The sequence below is a fragment of the Triplophysa rosa genome, linkage group LG3 (genome assembly GCF_024868665.1).
Source record: "Triplophysa rosa linkage group LG3, Trosa_1v2, whole genome shotgun sequence".
NCBI lineage: Eukaryota > Metazoa > Chordata > Actinopteri > Cypriniformes > Nemacheilidae > Triplophysa > Triplophysa rosa.
Window position 1 is genome coordinate 1,803,768 of NC_079892.1, and position 19,812 is coordinate 1,823,579.

Below are 19,812 nucleotides of genomic sequence, written 5' to 3' on the forward strand. Positions count from 1 at the left end.
GCATATGAAATAAACTGTCAGACTAATTTGCCCATTCATGGCCTCTAGTCTATAAAAAATTTGGGTTAGGAGTGTTTGACAGAACAAACTTCAGATGAAAGAAAAACAAAGAACAGAGTTTCAGCTTAATCAGGGGCTAGAAACAGACTGATGTCTAAATGTCTTTATGTAAGGCATTAATACTATGAAGTACTCCTGATTCTAAGACCGAACACTAGTCCTGGAAAAAGTAAATAGATATAGTAAAAGAAAACCGCTACATTAGCATCCATCACTATAAGCTGTTAGATGCATGTGCCAGTTAAAAACAGCCACTAACACCTCAAGCCGAAATGGAATTAGCGTCTATGGAGCAACAAGCCATTTTAAACATCAAGCAAATGTGAGCGCGTTCTCCCTGGCGTGCACTTCACAAGATGGGCAACGATTTCCATTTTTTTTATTATTTGTATGTGACATTTAATGCACGACTATCCATTCTACTGCAAGGAATAAACTACCAACTGCTATAAGCTACTGCCAGTTAAAAAATAAACTAGACCTAAATAAACACCATTAACGATTCAACTTAACATCCAGTCTTTTCTGTCCTTACCATCCTCAGTTTCCTGCCAGACTATGCCTTCCAGGTTAACACTGGTACCCGGTTCACATGGACCCAGACATTCCGGCTCAGTGGCCAGAGACACGTCAGAAGTGTTGACGGCCACCGAACGCGTGCGAACCATGATCTGCTCACACGAGGAGGAGATGTCGCTGTTGCTGACAGGTGCGAGAAGGTGAACGGGTGGTGGTGCCGGTGTAGACACTGGAGACTCCATCTGCAGAAAGATTTAGAAAAAGATTCAGTTAGATAATTATGACCACCTATCAAAAGCATGCTTTAATAGCACTGAATAAAATCTGTTTGGCGACAATTAATAAACCAAAATGTGAGACGCCCAACTGACTTTTTTGCTTTTGCCAAACTTTTAACACATCCAATACATTACAACACAAAGACTTGGGAAGTCTAAACACCAAAGCTTGCACACTCTGAGTTTAGCAGGGACGGTACATCGCAAGGACAAGAAAAAGGGGTTTACTACATTGTGCAACTAAAAGGCATTATTCCCATTTATACACCATTCCCAGCATTAAAAAGTCTATATTTCAATGCAGATGCAAAGACAAACAAAATAAATAAACAGCACCCTCAACTTATTTTGTAACATTATTTTTAAAAACAGATAAAATACTTAACATGAGCAAAAGTAATACAACATAAGGCTAAACCTGGTAGGGGGTATAAAACTGGTAGAGGGATTTCGGCTATCCACAAATAAAATCTTGCATGATACAGTCTGCCTTTGTTTAATTTCAATGCAATGAACCATTTAGCATTATTTGAGATTATTACTCATGGCCAAAGATGTTTCGGAGTGTAGATTTATTATAAACTGTGAGGTAATAAGCTGCCACAGCTGTTCTAGTTCAACCCATCCCCAGCGCAACACGCAAGCCAACTGATTTCACAAACACTGCGGCAAATTCAGCACCGCACGGATGAGCCAATCTGATAATCTAATTATGGGCTTTTGTTGAATTGCATTAAGCTTTTGGGTGGGTGACAAAGAATTTAATCCAGAGTTAAGATAAATGTGCCATTAATGGCGATTTCATGTTCAAAATTCATGTTAATGTTAATGATTTCATTCCTCTGTTTTCATGTTCCCGTTTTAAAATCAATGTGGTTGTCTGGATGGAAAAGGATAGTTTAACAGCTGACACCGCAACAACAACAAAAACACTCAAACAGTTGTAACGTAGAATCAATGCACTCAAAATAAAAGACTCAAACTGCACCGCACTGACAGTTTGTGGAAAGCCTTCAACTTTTGTTGACACTAATGTTTGTTAACAGTGAGTTCAAAATAACGTGCACCAATTACACTTTATTAATAAAGCAATTTTGATTTTGTGTTGACTTAAATACCCCCAAGTGCGTATTCTGCAGGAAACAACTTAATGTTTAAAATTCAGTAGTAGTAGGGCTGGGCGATATGGCAAAAAAGTAAACTCGATAGTTTTTTTCTATATTGATCGATAACGATATTTATTTCGATATATATTTAATTAAAAAACTGTATTTAAAATAATCTATTTTAAATACAGTTTATTAACAAAAGTTAACCTTTAACCAGTTAAAATTCAATTAAATGAAATGCACTGTTGCAACACAGAGGATATAAGGCCATAAACAACGTGTAGCAGTTCATTCAGTCTCATTTTGATTCAATTGACTCGTTAAGTAAAGGGAGTGTTCATTCAGTACATTCAACCAATGAAAGGGCTCCGTTACTGTGTACATTCGAACGCTATTGGCTCAGCACCTGCGCACATACATAACGCTGCAATAATGTCTTGCTCGAGTAGTGGGTTTTATTCAATGCATTCAGTGAACCTTAGTCTTTCAAAAAGACATCTCACATAAACTGTAGTACATTTCTTTAATCATGCAAGCAACTTACATACAAGGTTAAATATTTAAATGTGCACACAAACTCACTTCATTACATCTCTAATCTGTACAGGGCAGCGCTGGTTTGTTTCATAAGCACCAGCTCATGTTAGCAGATATGTTAACGATGGATATAAAAACGTTTGTGCTTGAGTTTCGAAGTAACTCGCTTGCAATTGCGCCTCAAGTTTGTTTTGTTTAACTGGCGATTGCGAAAAAAAAATAAGACACTTGATAAACCGCGTGATGACAACTCGAGGTTAGTTTCACCTTTGTTTCCGCTTCCAGTCATGTTTTCCTCCTCATGTCGAGTTTTCTTTGCCAAGTGCAGTATGAAATGGACTTTGTACTTTGACGCGCATGATAAAAGCTACACGCTGACTGACTGTTGTTCTGTTTATTTCTGCGTTCTGTTAGACTGTAAGATTAATCCATATCAAAATGCCAATAGCTTATCATCGTTTTTGAAATACATTCTATCGCGATTCGATATGATATCGTTTATCGGCACAGCCCTAGGTAGTAGTGAAAAGTTTGCAATCGATTTGCCTCTCTATCACCATCTCTATCTGAAACATAAAATTGCAGGTTACTTCACATACCTTTATTTACTTGTGTTGAAAAACAACTTGCATTTCTTGCTAAATCAGACTCAACATGCCAAATTACAATTACAATTGGTTTGCCTTGTTATCCTAACAAGTTAAGGATTGCAGCATTAAAAATAAACAACAGGGTTCTTCAGGAGGCTGAGATAATGATGTGGCAAAACAGTGGATAGTGGATGTGGTTGCCCATCATTGAGAGAACCGCTAAACTCAAATGTTTGTTGCTACTGTGACTCATTTCTTGTTGACTGAATTAGGCACAGCAGACGAGGCCTTTAATCGATGATGCAGCCAGTACTCTGAACAACCACAGGATGAGAGAGGACGCCTCCCAATCTTTGAGGATATTATCCAGTCAGGAATGCACGCAGCAGTTTTCTGAGAACTGAAATCGAAGGGTTGAATCGTGCTGAAGAGTAAAATAACGTATTTGTCTCCTTGGGACCATCCTGTTCAGTCTTTATTTTTTAATGCAGATTAAATTCTTAAATCATTAACTAAACAAAAAAACACTGTGTACAATATTTGCTTGCTCCTCCCTTCCCCAGTCAGCCTTCTGAATTTACAGTCTCGCTACTAAAAATGAACAAGACCACAGCGTTTGCGAGAGAACTGCGAAGTCACAAACGTTAATTTCAGAGCCGTGGTTCCTCGCCGGTCCCTGCACACCCCTGTTTTACATAAAATGGAGACGTGCTCCCACAGTGGCTGCAAAATTCCCTAAGTTTCATTGGAAAATCACGTTGACTGTCCATTCTCCGTAAAGCACTGCTAGTATGAGTACAGCTTGTTCCCTTTCAATGCCGTGTGGGTCAAGCCCGGTTCATATGAACTGGCTCCCGCTAGCTGGATTCTGTCCATTGTCTATACAGTACTTTGCTGTTCAGTTGTGTCGGCAATAAGAAACTGAACACATGGCTTCAGATGGGATTAGTGGAGGATTAAGCTAAGGGTGTAATTTCGAAACACCTGTTCCTCTGGTCCAGTACTTGAAGTGTTTACACATACACCATTATGAGCAGTAACCATGAGATCTATTAAAAGGTCACATAAAGCTGTCACGGTCAACACTCAACAAATAAAATTGACAAGTGTCACAGAGATCGTTCGCCTGTAAAACCAGATCACACCTGCGAATGACCTCACGATACAAAGCATGCTTGATATGTTCAGCCAGCATGTCAGAGAAAATGTGAATCTGGGGGATCTGTTCCAATCTCCTGGTTCGTTTGTTCTGAGAAACGGCAGCTTTATGGCTTATCACCTGCTTCTTTATGTACCTGTAAAAAACATTGATGCAAGACTTCAAATATTAAGAAAATGAGTAAGAAGGTAATAGTACGGACTAAAACTGTATGCAGTGCTCAGCCCATAAAGCAGACCATATAACTACACGAGAGACCACCAAACGTTAACATAAACCATACACCAAGGGTGCTCTGAAAAAACACATGGCACTGAAGCCTAACAGCCGCTGGACTCTGACAGCATGAGGTGGAAAAAAAAATCGCTCTGAAAACAAGAGTTAAATTAATATGGAACCTCAGAGGGAGAGACAGCAGCGTTCAAGGAAAACAAAGTTGGCTTCCTGGCTCGGTTTCCCATTTGCGGTCTGAAGCACACCATTAGCGGTTGTGAGCTAGTTTTCTTTGAGTTTCCCTCCAACTTTTCAGTAGACTAGCCTCTCACTTCACACACACAGCAGAGCCTTAAGCCCGGCTCTGTGGTTAACACAAGATTGAGTTTTTCAAACAACTGACACACTACGCCAAAAAATAAATCTTGTGCTATTTTCCATCCTTTAAATCATCTCAGAGCTACATCATAATCGGGACTGACGACAGGCTTTACTTATCAAGTACAATTGCTTGAAACGTATCCTTTTACAGGAAAGAAACATTATCTGCGTCTTCTGCGATGGACAGCCCAAACGAGAGTGACACCTGAGAGGACGCTGGTAAAATAACTTTCTGCTGTTGCGGTTAAGAAACCTTTCCGTTGCCAATGGGTTAGGGAACGCAATTTAAGGTCCACCCCCACCAGCGGGATTCTGCTGTTTTCTTCAAGGTCTGGAAAGCATCAGATGACCTTAAAAACTCTAGTGTTTGGTGCTCCTATGGATAACATTTCAGCTGTGCAAATGATCTCTCGAAACCTTTCAAGCATGGGAATGAAAACTGGGAATCTAAGTGTGATGGCACAGGAAAAGAAAGCTGTCCCGGTGGTACAAACACCTTAGGATTTGGAAAGTTACCTCAACATCAAGTTCATAGATCAAACCACAGGAATACCTAGGCAATGTGAGATCTTTGTTTTCTGAAAGGCATACTGCACTTTACAGGGCAGAATCGGGTCCATGAAGTTGGTCTGATTGTACGCGTGTAACGAAAATGAGCTTTGGCCTCCAGCTGAGGAAAATCACATCTGTTAAGCAAGTGTCATGCATTAACTAAAAAGGCTTGATGTATATTTCAATTGCAGCTGCGTGCTATACCGATGGAAATAACAGATGCTTATGCTTGGTAAGCAAAGTAATGTCGAGCCACAACAAAATGACCACAGAGGTGGGTGTGCTTAGATACTTCAAAATGTTACCAATGCAAAACCCAAGAACGTCTTTTAAGACGAGATGCTGCACCTTTAAGACACTCTTTGTGGTTAAAAACTTAACTCACAGGTCAAAAAGAGGCACTAAAAACAAAACATCTCAATTGGAGAGTTCCCAAGCTAGTTCCCTGCGACACCTCGGTGAGCTAAAAGTTAAAAAGTAAATTCCAACTAAAGCAGGAATACAACACGATACCTACAACCAATCCACATCACTCAACAGCTTCCAGCGAAACCCCCGTGGTGTCGACACAGTTTAGTAAATGTCACCTGATGTTTGTATATACTTCATTCTTAGAAGCCTTTCAGGTTAACATTACTAATCCAAGCTATGTAAACAATAGCGCACTGCTGGTTTAAAGCTAAAGGGTGGAAGAGAAGAAGAGTAGGCAGTTAAGAAAGAAAGAAAGAAGTGTTAGAACACTTCAAACATCCACTTGTCAACCTTATATCCTGAATGAAAGAACCGTCGCAAAGCCTGCACGGGAGGGAGCACGAAAACCTCCGTACATTCCACTGCATGAAAAAACAAAGTCTGGTAGCCAATCAACGTCTGTCAAACAAACAAAGAAAGAGCCACGGCTTCCACTGTTGAAACCAAAACACTTTCACACTGCCAGCCAAAACACGCCGGTCATGCGATGTTGTTTCTGGGGTTCTGTTTTTTTAACCGAACAATAAGAAGGTGTCGGATTCAGGAGCAGGGTATGAACCTCTGGCCAACCCTTCAGGCAAGGCATGAATTCATAACTGATTATAAAATGATGCCAATTGATATTTACTGCATCTAACCAGTCCGCTATAGTTGATTCGATACACTGAGATGGTATTCTGCCAATTTTAAGAGGACGTTTGCCAAAACCTTCACAATTCATGAACCAAGTTTAGCAGCATGAAAGTAATGAAGCTTACTGCAGTGTTACAAGTGCTAAAACGGTTCATGTTGCGCTCTAGCTTGCAAAAAACACCTGCACGGTCGGAATGCAGCAATATCTCCAAGGTCATAAAACAAATGGGGTTCTAACTGCCCGGTCTATAATTAGAGAGCAAGGGTGACTGAAAATCTGATTCATGGAAACCAAAAACTGTCTGTAATTTGAGTTTGACTGGCCTCTGTAACCTGCTCTCCCGACCACATTTGAGGCACTAAATTCTACCATACAGAGACGACAACTCTTGGCCTGACCGTTGGTGGCCGCGAACGGGAAAGCTTGGACACGCTTGTTTCAAATTTGCAAGTACTCCAGAGATTTAATCGCTGTCCCCAGAGATTTAAACTGTCGACAATGATTACAAAACAAATATTTCCAGTCCTGGATGCTGACTGGTCAATACAAGTACCCAGTTATGATATAAAAAACCCTTTTCACCAGTTACTGTGTCTATCACCTACAGAGAACATCTATTTAAGTTTAAACACAATATTTCATCATGTGTACTATAAAAGCAACACACTTAATGTTGTAAATGTAAGTCACACTAAAGAGGCTGCAGGAACAATGGAGCCTTTAGTTAAATGCATTCACATTATTCATCAGACTGTCTTTACCTTATTGTTTTGCGTAATCATTCTTACCTACTTTATTATATGCGCTTGAGCTCTTTATATTCCAATATATTCCACATCTGTAATTGTTTTTAAACATGTTAAGGATCAAAAAATGCAAAGCGTTAAGAGCAGCCACAAGGGAAAAACAAAAGCAAAGGAAATTTGCGAATCAAAATAGCGTCTTCAAACAGCAAACTCCCAGAAGATATCTTAAACCACATAGAAAAAAAATGCATGAAAGAGCAAAGAGAGGAAAAAACAAAAGACAGCCACCACACAACTTTACACCACACGGAGCACACTACCTAGCACAGTTTCCTTGCTTGCGCACCTTTCTAACCCACATTCAGAAACAAGGTTTAGTCTCTTGAAAACATATCGTCGCTGTTGGGCGGAATCCTCGTATCACCAAAACCATTATTTTTCAGGAAATTAAAAAAACGGCATATTTTTTGAGTTATTAAACATTGTTTCGTTAAAGTTGGCATTATACCTTATATTGCTATCATATACTGTTGTGTACCAACATTAACACAACATTTCCCCAAAACCATGTTTAATCGGAGATACAAGGTTTGTGACTTGGGAGCAGGGAGATACGAGATTACGCTGTCATTGATAAGAATGGTACGGACACAGACGTCGCTGCTGCCAGCAGTGTTCATCAAAGTCTGCGGTCGCGTTGAGCCTTTTGACAAGAGACGAGGCTTTAAGAGCTAATGATTGTGGTTACATACATCTTCATAAACTCTATTTTAAACGTTAGAGCTATGAGTGATGCAATACCAAAATAAAACGTTAAAAAGGCTGTCTAATATAGGCGGAAATTAATCTGCACGCAAATAAAGTCGGCGGTCGCGTTGAGCCTCTTGACAAGAGAAAAGGCTTCAATAGTTAACGACTGTGGTTACATACATCTTCCTAAACTCTATTTTAAAGGTTTAAGAACTATAGGTGATGTAATACAAAAAACGATGAGCTGACTAGGCTGTCTATAGGCGGAAATTAGCCGAATCTGCTCGCAAACTTAGCTTCGTGGCTCATGGGCTTCCTTCTGCACCGAAGCATTACAGCTATCGATTTTTAACAAAACAGACCTACTCAAATGTATCTAACCTAACTATTTTCACTCATTATTGTCTAAAAAACTTTAAATCAGGAGACGTAATGCCGAGAAGAGGTGGAGTTACGAGACTTCTCAGACAGTTGAAGTGTCCAATGGAGTTAAGAGATTTGCTCTCAAGCTATTTTCAACACTTTAGATTGGTTAATAATTTGTAAAAATAACAGACCCACATGGGGACTGACCAATAGCATCGATTTGTGAAAAAATACGGAATTGACCAAATTTAGACATAGGAGGTTTCCGCCCGACAGCGACGATATGTCTCATTAACATCTTAGGAAACGGCGGTTGTCGTCTGCCAACATATGTCTTTCTAATGTGCAAATTGCCTATATTGTAAACTGTCTTTAAGTGCTATATTTGCCTGATTCTAGAGTCTATTCTGATTCACAAGATCCCAATTTGGTTCTTGATTTTGCACACGATATAATTCATCTACTGTAGATTTAATACAAAAATGAATGGTGAATAGTTTACAAATCATAAATTAAAATTGATTCAATACTAAATTGTACAGATCATTTAAGCAATTAATTGAAAAATCTTTAATACCTCACCAGTCAAACATATAGTTGGAGTTAGACAGCCATTACCCATCCCTAACAGGCTCACCATAAATGTTTAAAAAGCCCACGTGTCAAACAAACAAAAACTAGAGCTGAAATTGTGGATATTTCAGCTTGACATCTGGCGTTTTCTGACATCCTCAAGAAATTCTTGTTATCTTCCCGTCGAGGCTGCAGTCACTCCACTAGATTCACTCTCTCTCAGCATTTTATGGTGCCAGGAGCTGAACTGTTCACTTGTTATGAGAGCGTAGGAGCCTGCAGCATCTGCAGAGGGTTTGACAGCGAGACAAACTGACAGGTGAAAGGAACGCAGCAGGCAGAAAGAGCCCGTCTGAGCCATTTAGCTGTGTTCACCACAGAAACCTCCTTACCACACCTCAGTTACCTCACCGATGCCTCGCTACGGCACGCACAAACACACTATTAGCTTTGCAGATGGACAGACGGTAGGCACAGTTCATTTGCTTAAATTTGCTATGCGAGCAAAGCTCGGTGTGACAGAATATCAATTCAGGAAACTAGGGATGCCTCAATACTCAATATAACATTGAACCGTTCGGTACGACCTCCACGGTTCAATACGTGTAAGTGAATTGCGGTTTTCTGGTTTTGTGTTTAAATTATTTCTGTGCGCTCAATTACACTGTGAACTGACTAAGTCCGTGTTTGTTTGTATCTCATAGCGAGTCGGATTGTGAAGCGAGGCTGTCTGCAACACGAGAAGCAATGTGCTGTTGAGAGACGCGGGCTGACTTTATTGTATGCCCGTTGTACTAAAGTGATAATCTCCGAATTTTGCACATCAAGAATGTATTTTTACACTGCATACGAAAGCAGCACGCTCGTGTTGCATCTCACCCAGCACATGCAGAAAGAGCGTCTACGGCACCATGCCAAAGTCCGTTTAACGAAAGTCATGCCACTCGGCGGCCTTTCGGACAGTTATTTACATCATAGCAAGAGCGCCTCCAGGCAGCCCTTTAGCATTGCATTTCTTCACATTTATGGCAATCGCACCTTGTTAATATATTAACTTTGCCCTTTCCCATTGAGCGCTAGTGTTTGCAGTGTTACGCACACCGCACGTTTACTTCCATTACAGCAATCGCAAGTTTTGCATTACGTTATTTTAAAAACTCTGATGTGCAAAACCTCTTCTAGAAGCTTGTTTTACTGGCATGTTGATGAACAGTAAACCAAATACTGCAGTGAGCCAGGAATTTGTACAAATTGAATTTTGCTTAAAGATAATAAAATAAGTCAAGTTAAATAAAGAGAATTTCAGTAAAATAGTTCTTAACTTTTTACCGTTCCTGTCACATAAGCATAGAACAATGAAAAAACACTTTAATGTGCCGAAGCCATCAGAACGGAACCGAAAACCGTGGGTGAAAAACCGAGGTTCGTGTTGAACCGTGGGTGAGCTGTATTGTTGCATCCCTACTGGAAACCATGCGGAGAAACTCGATGGTGAGAGGAAAGAGTTTCCTGGTTTACACCACAAACAATGACTCCATCTAAGAGTCATCCATGTCATTTCTTTGAGATTAATCATTGGCTTTGCTCTTAACAATCATCAAACGGAAAGGATCCAACGAGGAGCTCTGTGGGAAACGGGGAGGCGGGACAAAACGCAGGGAGTTTCCCTCATTCGGCCGCCCCTAGCAACAACCTCACAGAGAGAAATCACCTGTTGCTAAGAGGATAAAACGATGCACATCCTAGCAACAACAGAAGGCGTGCAAGCTCTCTTTCCTGTGAGCGAGATACCGGCATGCCACGCATGACAACAAAACAATTATGAACCGCTATTTGAACAAAAACAAGAGCAAAACACACAGGCTAAAAGCTCGCTGCACTCGATAAAACCACAACGTCAACTGCAATCTGCACAAAACAAAATGCAAAATGCAATTGTTTAGCATTTTCACAAACCAGACATGCAAGTAAGCGACATGCGTCTATTTACCTGATAACACTCCCAGAAAAGCCTTTATCCAAGACTACCTGCGGTGACAAGCGGCTCGGTATTGGGAAAGACACGCGTGTGTATGCATTGCTGTGAACATGAGAACGCGTGCATGCGTAAGTGTGTGTGTGCAACCGAAAGAGAGAGCACTGGAAAGGAAGCAAGGAGTGGTAACCTCAACAACACCTGTGAGCTCTCGCTAGCAACCAATAGTGTGTTTTGTGTGTGTCAGCAGACGCTCTGGGCTAAATATGGACACTTGACAGTAGACTGTAACAGACTGAACGTTACCTCTACAAAACCGTCTAACACTCAAATGAATCTTGTGAATATTAACTGTAAATTACAATCTAAAGACAACAAAGGAAAACTTTCCAAGAAAAACAAAACCATTGTACAATATCAAATGTAAAAGTATAAATACTTTGGAACTAAATGCTTACCATGTTTATATACTACGCTTATGAAACAACAAAGTAGTTCAATGAAATTTACATACTGCTTTTTTTCCACAGCAGACTCGCAGCCGCACCTAAAGATTTTAGACGGCTAGAATGGATAATCACATTCAAACCATAGCTCCAGGGTGCCGAGTTGAAAGCCGTTTTTACTGCGACATCTGGGCTTTTAAAACAAGTAATCAAAGAAAAGCAGATCTGTGCTTACACATTCACACACTAACCACAGAAATGGAACACCAGAAAAAATACTAACTGATGTTCTAACTCAATAATTTGAACAACTCAGATGAAAACACAATCAATAAACAATCAAATCTGCTGAAACAAAAGGCACAACCTGGAAAAAGTGAAGAGATGCAACAGAGCTGAGGAAGTGGAAACAGATGAGACGATAAATCAGAATACCGATGTCAACTGTAAGTTTCTTTTGGCAAACTTAAAGGGACAGTTCAACCCAAAAATATATACAACACATTATATATATATATATATATATCATAATAAATACACAATCTGTCATTATTTATTCACACTCGTGTTGTTTAAAACCTGTGTATGGCTCTTTCTTCTGTGGAACTCAAAAGAAGATATTTTGAGAAATGTCTTTCTTTGTGTTCTGCAGAACGAAATGACATGAAGATTTAAGATTCAAATTCAAGTTTTTTTTTTAGAAAAGGCTTTACACTGCCAAAGAACAAGTAACATCAAATAAACACATAAACAACGTTACAAACAAACAGACAAGGTTAAAAAACACTCAAGGTTGCTTGTGCTTCTACAACAGATTAGGTAGGCTGTGCTGAATGACTTCTGTTCACTGTGTTTCTGCTGTCAGCGTGAACTCTAAAGGACATTGCAAACATAGTTTTGAAATTAAAACTACCTCTGAAAAACAGGATTGAAGCCAGGCTTTACTTAATGCTAAACACCACACCATTCACATTACATTTCCCATAGTTTGTCCCAGTTTCGCCAAGATGGATCAATGCCAACTCACCTCCGGGGTGCTCTCAATTTTCAGCCCATGTGTGAAAACAGACAAATAGAGTGAAGGAGAAAACGAAAGACTGTAGGGGGAAGCGTGGGGGAGTGTTTGCAAAGATATGTTTGTGTGCCCTGTATAGACAAAAACAGCCACGTACCGCTTTGAGTAATGTGACCGCGAGCAAGAGCCGAGGGGAAAATCTCCCCTACAGACAGCATAACAATCAAGATAGTGTTTCCTGCGTGGGAAAAGAAGAAAAGACAAGGCCTCGGAGCGTACGAGTATTCAGCGAGCGAACGACCTGCATTAAGCCAGATGGTAGAAGATCAGTTTGCTCAGAAAGAGCGAGAGACCTCAGATTGCCTGATAACCAAACAAGCTTTAACGGACGGCTTAACTTCCATTGATTCCATAAGGAAGTGCACACGAAGAAAAAAAACAGATTCAAAGTGAATGCTAACAAATGACTCCAAGAGTTAATGCGCACGAGACAGCGTGTCTATACAGTCCATCTTGGCCCGCTTCGACCAATCAGCCGCAATCGTAATTAAAGCAATCGACCCATGAAACGCTCGGCTGCCGAATCTGTGCTTCCCTTCAGGAGAAGAGGTGGAATTCATTTCACGCTATAAACTCATTAAAATAAACTGGACAGATTTACTGGCTGGAAATGGATTTGACCACAAACAGCAGAGTACGGTTGAGGTACAGAGGGGAATAACTTACAGCTGTGAACATACACAATCCCCCTCGACACAAACCTAATTTCTCCAAATTTCAGAAATACGGGCTCGCATGGTCTGAAAACAAATGTGACATTATTAAACATGCTTAACTTAAAGGGAAAGTACACAAAAATCAAAATTCAGTCATCATTTGTAAACCTGAACACGAGTCCTTCTGTGATAAAGCTCGTACACACAGGGACGATAATCGCACGCGCTTATCGGCAGCGTTTTTCGGCGTTCATAACCAAACGATTTTCACTGGCTGAGCCGAGTGAACGTGCAAATTCACTCCCTGACATAGATTGCGCTTACTGAAAAACTGAAATTCCCCGGAACACAAGGTGGCGCTGCGCAACTTTATGCTTCTGACACTCTAGTCACACAGAAGAAGAATTCATCTTGCTTCCTCTTCGTCAATATGTGCTCGGCAAAACCGTTTTGTGCTTGAGTGCCACCAAGTCGTGTTTTACTGTAACTTCAGCAGCTCCAGACACGTCAACAAAAGCGCCGATCTCATTGGTCGGCCAGTTTTTAATGCGGCGAGTCAAACAGAAAAAACGAGCCAGAGGCGTTTAAAAAAAAAATGACGCCTTTACGCCTGCCGTTTTGCATGTCGGTGTGCACACTCATGTTGGCGCCCTTTGTTTAGTCACGAGGCGTTAAGGGTCGACGATAAACGCGTGCGATTATCGTCCCAGTGTGGACAAGCCCAAACACAAACAATTATATTTTGAAAAAGGTTTTGTGTTAATAATACATTACATTTATTAATTTGGAAGTCAACGGTGGCCAATGTTGTTTGGTTAAATGGTAAATACTTCCATTTGAATAAAAGTAGTTGCTACAGTAAACGTAGGCTAGTAACGAAACTCTTTTCTGTAATATCCGTGTTTGAAGGTCACAATCTTGAACTCTGAAGATTTCCACCACTATGCTTTTCTGACAGTCCTCTGACTTCTCAAAGTTTGTCTAACACCATTTAAGCTGTAGGCATAAGTGGAATGACTCAGTTTAAAGAGCCATTCACCGGTTTCTAAACCCACACTACGATTAGTCACAATACAACTCATTCACTTCAGGAGTTACCAATACAATTCCTCATGAAAGCCATGTTTTCTAGACAGCAGATTTATTTTTTATGAATGCTTAATTAACAACAACAAATACAATACAGCAGATCTAGGACACCAAACTGAACAGACATGAAAGTAAAACCCCACACCCCTGACCTTGGGTCATTCCACATGGGCAGTCCTCATTACAATAATAACCCACATTCAAGGTCTAAAGGTAGGGGGTGGAATGAGATGAGGGTCAAGAGAGATGAGACGGAAAGGATGATCCCTGGGGATCCAGAATTTGACAGGTCTCAGAGTTGACCAAACTAAAGGGTTTTTGAGATGAACTCAGTGATGTCTAAACATCAGGTAACAACCCAGTACATGCCAACAACCACAAACTGATTTTGATTTTTTAGTCTCATGTATGATCCCATTCACCACTGACGAACATATAAATGCCCAAAGATCAAGTTAATTATTTTGTCTCTCACACTAGATGACTGCCAAAATATTTTGCATTCCTCCAAGGCTAGTGATCTAACTTCTACCGTCTAGACCGTCTACATGAAATTCTCTTCATGCACAGAAACTGTGAGTAGCACAGAATGTTAAGTGCACAGGAAACTTAATATGCATCTTAAATTGAACACACTTCAACATTTCGCTTTTGCTAAGAAACAGAACAAACATGAAAATAAACATCAATGAGCACTTTTCCACCATTGTGCCAAACTGCTTTAAGCACGGTCTGAAACGGTTACAGTTATGTGAAAATTAAACCATTGACGTACCGGCTGGCATGGATCAGAACAAGCAACGAGAACAATTTGGCGCGATGGTGGAAAAGCGCTCAATGTCAATGTACTTCCTGACAATACCCATCACCAACAAGTTCTTTCTGGATTAACTCCTCATCACTTTCACAATAGTTTTTAAATCTCTAATTTAAATCTAAATGATCAGAGGCACAAGACAAACAAACACAAAATGGGCAAATTAGGAAGAGAAATTTGGTTGAACTAAGCAACGTTGACCCTTCGACTGTAATACTTCCATTTCCATCTCAACGCAAAGCTCATGTTTAACTCCATACATCACACACCAATTGCCTTCAGCCTGTCCTCGCCCGACCACAAGCTGTACATCTCCTCTCACACTCTCTATTTACTTCACCCTCTGTGTTTTTCCTCTCATACTACCTACTGAAAACATCCCTCGCCGAAGGACCCCTGAGTAACTGACACCACTCTTCAATGTTGAGAGCCGTGGTACAAGGACACCGCTTGTTCCCTGACAGGAGTAGGAGGGGGAAGGCGTAAGAAAGAAGAGGCGAAAAAGCACCCTGGGTGTTTTTGATTTGGCAGAGCTTATAGAAGCTCTTCAGGCAAGGCACAGTTTATCTGCTGGGCGCTGGCAGCCGGCCGACAGCACTGCTGCACCGCAGGCTGCAGAGCTTCAATACTGCATCCACAGTCAGCGATGGACCTGTCACTTACACAAGCAATCTGCAGAGATTTACAGAGGGCAAGAGAGAAAAATGGAGAGAGAGGGGGCGAGAGCTGACTATTTATAGCCACTCAAAGGCTTCCTGTTACTGTTTGGCAAAGCAGGAAGGAGGGGTAACCTCCCAGAGAGAGACAGACTCAACCACCTTCACTTTCATCTACACAACAGACCAGGTCATGGATCCAGAATAACTTTAAAGAAAATGATAAACATTCATTCATATTCGAGAAACACACTTTAGTGGCCAAGTGAGGTCTGGGGGGAGACTATTTGTGAAATAGTTTCTTGTAATGCCCTCAGATTTGAGTAAACCATCAAAATAGGATGCATATGGTATACAACAGACAAAACCTTGAATTTATTGGCAAATTTATTTGGGAAAAAAATGGCAAACTACAGGGCATATGGGCTTTATTCTAATTTACAAAAATGCACAGAAAAACTAAAAGACGACAGCTAAACTAAAGCAAACACTGACTATAGTTTATGCAATTATAAAAAAATTGTTGATTTTCTCCTGGCTCTTGACTCAATAAGCTTTTCGTATGTGTTTTGCCATTTTCCCCTCCTTAAATTCTTTTCACAAAGCTGAGCTTACGTTAATACTCCAAACACAACTACGCTACATGAACGCAAAGTATTTAACCATCTGTAAAAATATATTTAACAAAAAGCAAAGATGTCCATTTTCCAAAGATGGACATCACTTTTGGCCTCAACTGCACATCACATGGCCTTCAGCAATTTCGCAATTTTAGCAAAAACTTGAAAACCAAACTGACATGTCAAGAGAATTATCAAAGAATCTTCATACATTTGACTGAACAGGTTTTCTTAAGTCCTGCTGAGAGCAATGAATCTGACACTCTATAACCTCAAATGTTTGCATACAAAGGATTGAACTGAGGATTGTATATTTTGTATATTTTGAAAGAGGAAAAACCTGCAAAACGAGAGGGACCACCAGACTTTAGAGATTATGGGCCGCGGTTCCCTGTTAAGTCAATGACAAGCTGTGATACTTCCAATCACCATTATGCAAATCCCAGTTGACCATCAAGTCCAAGGACGCGTTTCTCTTCCAATGAATGACAGGTGAGAACAGGAATAAAGAGACACCGGGAATGAGCCAATGATTGTTTGTGTGTTGTTTCAGAAATCTGACAGATCCTTCAACACAAGGAGACGGTATCCACGAGATAATGAAAAAATCTTTCTTTTACACTCTTCAGTTTGATGACCTCTTCAATTGAAGCACTTAATCTGTTAATGCTCAAATAAAACTAAATGAGGGGGAGGAAAGAAGGAGAAGGGGCAAAAAGAGGGTCAGAGAGCAATGCAGGGTGGGGGTAGAAAGAGAGATTCCAGTCTTCAGGACACAGCAAGCCCATGCTATTCTAGATTTGACAACAAAACATCTCAGGATGGTGCGAACAATGAAGAAGGACACAATAAACTCAAGAGATTTCAAGCACGCATTACAAAAGAAAACCAGGAGGCAATTCCAACCTCTGCAGACCTTGAAACAAAGATCTAGACTGACCAGGTCAAGAAGCTCAAGATGTTGTTTGGTTTGGTCAGTGGTTGCTTAAACCTCCGGTCCGCTTGAGCTTATAATTGGATAAACAGGATTCCAGAGCAGACAGTCAAACAGCAGGCATTCTGAAATGTTCAAGGTCATAATTAACAGAATTCTGGATGTCGGTCTACGGCTCAACCATGAGTCACTGACTACTCAGACTGCTCAGAGAAAACCAATTTCCTCCCGTGCGGCGTCTCTTTATGAGAAAAATAGGTTTATCGGAGGACTCGGCAACTCTGCCATTTCATCCAAAGCCAAGGGATCAATCTGCAGGGCAGAGAGACAAAAGGAAATGAGAACGCAGAATGCCTTCTTGCTCTTAGTGAAGGAGTGAGCTATAGATTACAGAGAGAGAGAGAGAGAGAGAGAGACAGAGAGAGAGAGAGACAGAGAGAGAGAGAGAGAGAGAGAGAGAGAGAGAGAGAGAGAGAGAGAATGCGAGGAGAGAAGAGAGAAGGTGGCGAGTGGTGGCGAGATAGTGAGGAGAGTGAGAGGAGAGAGAGAGAGAGAGAGAGAGAGAGAGAGAGAGAGAGAGAGAGAGAGTCTGGCTTGCCTTCAGAACATATTTGAGGACTTTGATGTGGCCTTTCCGGATCCAAAGGGTCAGTATTTGTTGCACCCCCTGTTGTTAGTTGGTCAAGAAAAAAGAAGCCAATGCAGAGACCATTTTTGCTTTAGAACGTGTTCGTGTATGTGCATTACCAGGAGAAATATGATGATTTAAGATAAATACATAGTATAACTAATGTCAGATTACAAAAAACCCAGTTTAATTTGACACAAGCTGTTGTTCCGTGACTAGGGGATATCTGCTCCAAGATAGTGAACCACAAGGTGAACAGACATGAACATTTCAGTATTTTAACACATTTTAACTGTTGACAACTGCAGCCAACCCACAACCAAACCTTATTTGTCATTTCACACACACAAACACAAAATAGAAAACACACCGTTACGGTCTCCAAGCATTAACCTGCACTTCGTACACAGTCAAGAAATCGAGAAGATGGCAACACTTTAATGAATTTAAATGAAGCTCTACTGTCCTTTGGGGACCTTGCAAAGACCTTTCCAGAACAGGGGATGAAACAGAAACCATATTATTCTTTTAGTCCATCCCCCTTTATCCCTCAGGAATATTCTCACTCATTAGCTCTCTTTTTAACAGTAACACTGTCAGGGAAGATTCTCTAATATCTCTGTCCTTCCGATAATTAACAACCAATGGGGAACTACTCCTTCAGCCTGCTCCTCCAGATGAGAACCGATAAAACATTAATCCATCGCAGCTTTTCTTCTTCACAATGAATCAGCCAGCCAATTGCATCATGTGTACTTGTGTCCAAACATCATCATTACCGAGCTGGGACCGCAGAGACGGGCTTATCCGCAGGATTTTGATGAAAAACAGGATTTATTTTGACCGGTTGTCAAAAGGGTTCGCACAGGGACAGTCTCGAATCTGAATTACCAGCACGCTGATCCCATCTCAGAAGCATCCGGAGAGAAAACGGGGCATGAATACCAACACATGCTATCTGGATCACGACAAGGACTTTGTTGCGGATTCCTGTCAGGCTGAGTGGAAAAGTCCTAAAGTGTACTCTGGAGGACAGCCTGCAGGCATGCACTTCAGGAGAGAGAGCGAGCGAGAGAGGTCAATCAATCCAGACAGAAGGAAAGACGGTGAAGAACGCAAGAGGAAAATATGTGCTGGCCAAGTCTCATGGAAACACTCGGGGAATTCAGACACCGGCGGCGTTGAGAGCGTCAAAAACAGTGCTGACGTAGAAGACCACACATGGGACAAATTAATTTAGGGACAAATAATGCCAGGTGGCCTATTTCACGCAGCTCAGCACCTTTACTCAGCCAGGACTAGGAGGAAAAATGATTGTGGTTTGATCCGCAGGGCTCTCTGATCATCTAATAAGAACAAATACAGCTCGAACCAACCTGCAGCGTCTGATGAAATGCAGGAACGTGAAGAATGGTGAGGGAGGCAGATCTTCTGGTATTTCAGAACACACGCAGGGGGAAAGATGTGGGAATATTTGCTTTTCTAGCCCAAGGTGGAAGCAGCTTTGTGGTGACTTGTGGGTTGAAACCCTCCCTTTTCTTCCTGGCCTGAGGCCCATGCTGAGAGCTGGAGAAGATTTGAGGTCATGTGTTTGGAACTTCCTAGAGCAACAGAGTATTTCTGAGAGTCAAAATCCATTTGTGCTTTTTGTTGCTGCATTATGAGAGTAATAAATAGTCCCCACAGGCAGCTGAACCTTTAACAAAAGATGGATGAAAACATGAAAGTGAATCCTTTTATAACAAGCGTACGCAACTCTTTTACATTTAAAGGAAAAGTTCAACCAAATATTAAATATTTTGAGAATGCTCCCGCCGTCTTCAAAATATCTTCTTCTGTGTTCCACAGAAGAGAGTTAGAGAGTCGGACTCATGACCAGAAGGTTGCCGGTTCGATTCTCAGGGCCGGCGGGTAACAACTGAGGTGCCCTTGAGCAAGGCACCTTACCCCTACTTGCTCCCCGGGCGCAGCAGTGATA

General features: G+C 41.0%; 1 protein-coding gene across 4 annotated transcripts in view; it reads right to left on the reverse strand.

The window, feature by feature from the left end:
- The window catches only part of znf609a (zinc finger protein 609a), a 78,340-nt gene that overhangs the window by 17,020 nt on the left and 41,508 nt on the right, over positions 1 to 19,812 (reverse strand). For 3 of the 4 annotated variants that reach the window (XM_057329374.1, XM_057329375.1, XM_057329377.1), the window contains one exon: positions 596 to 821. In XM_057329374.1, coding sequence (XP_057185357.1) covers positions 596 to 821 — 226 coding nt within the window. Of the gene's footprint in view, positions 1 to 595; positions 822 to 10,928; positions 11,036 to 19,812 lie in introns of those variants that run through there. The other variant, XM_057329378.1, reaches the window with a different exon arrangement.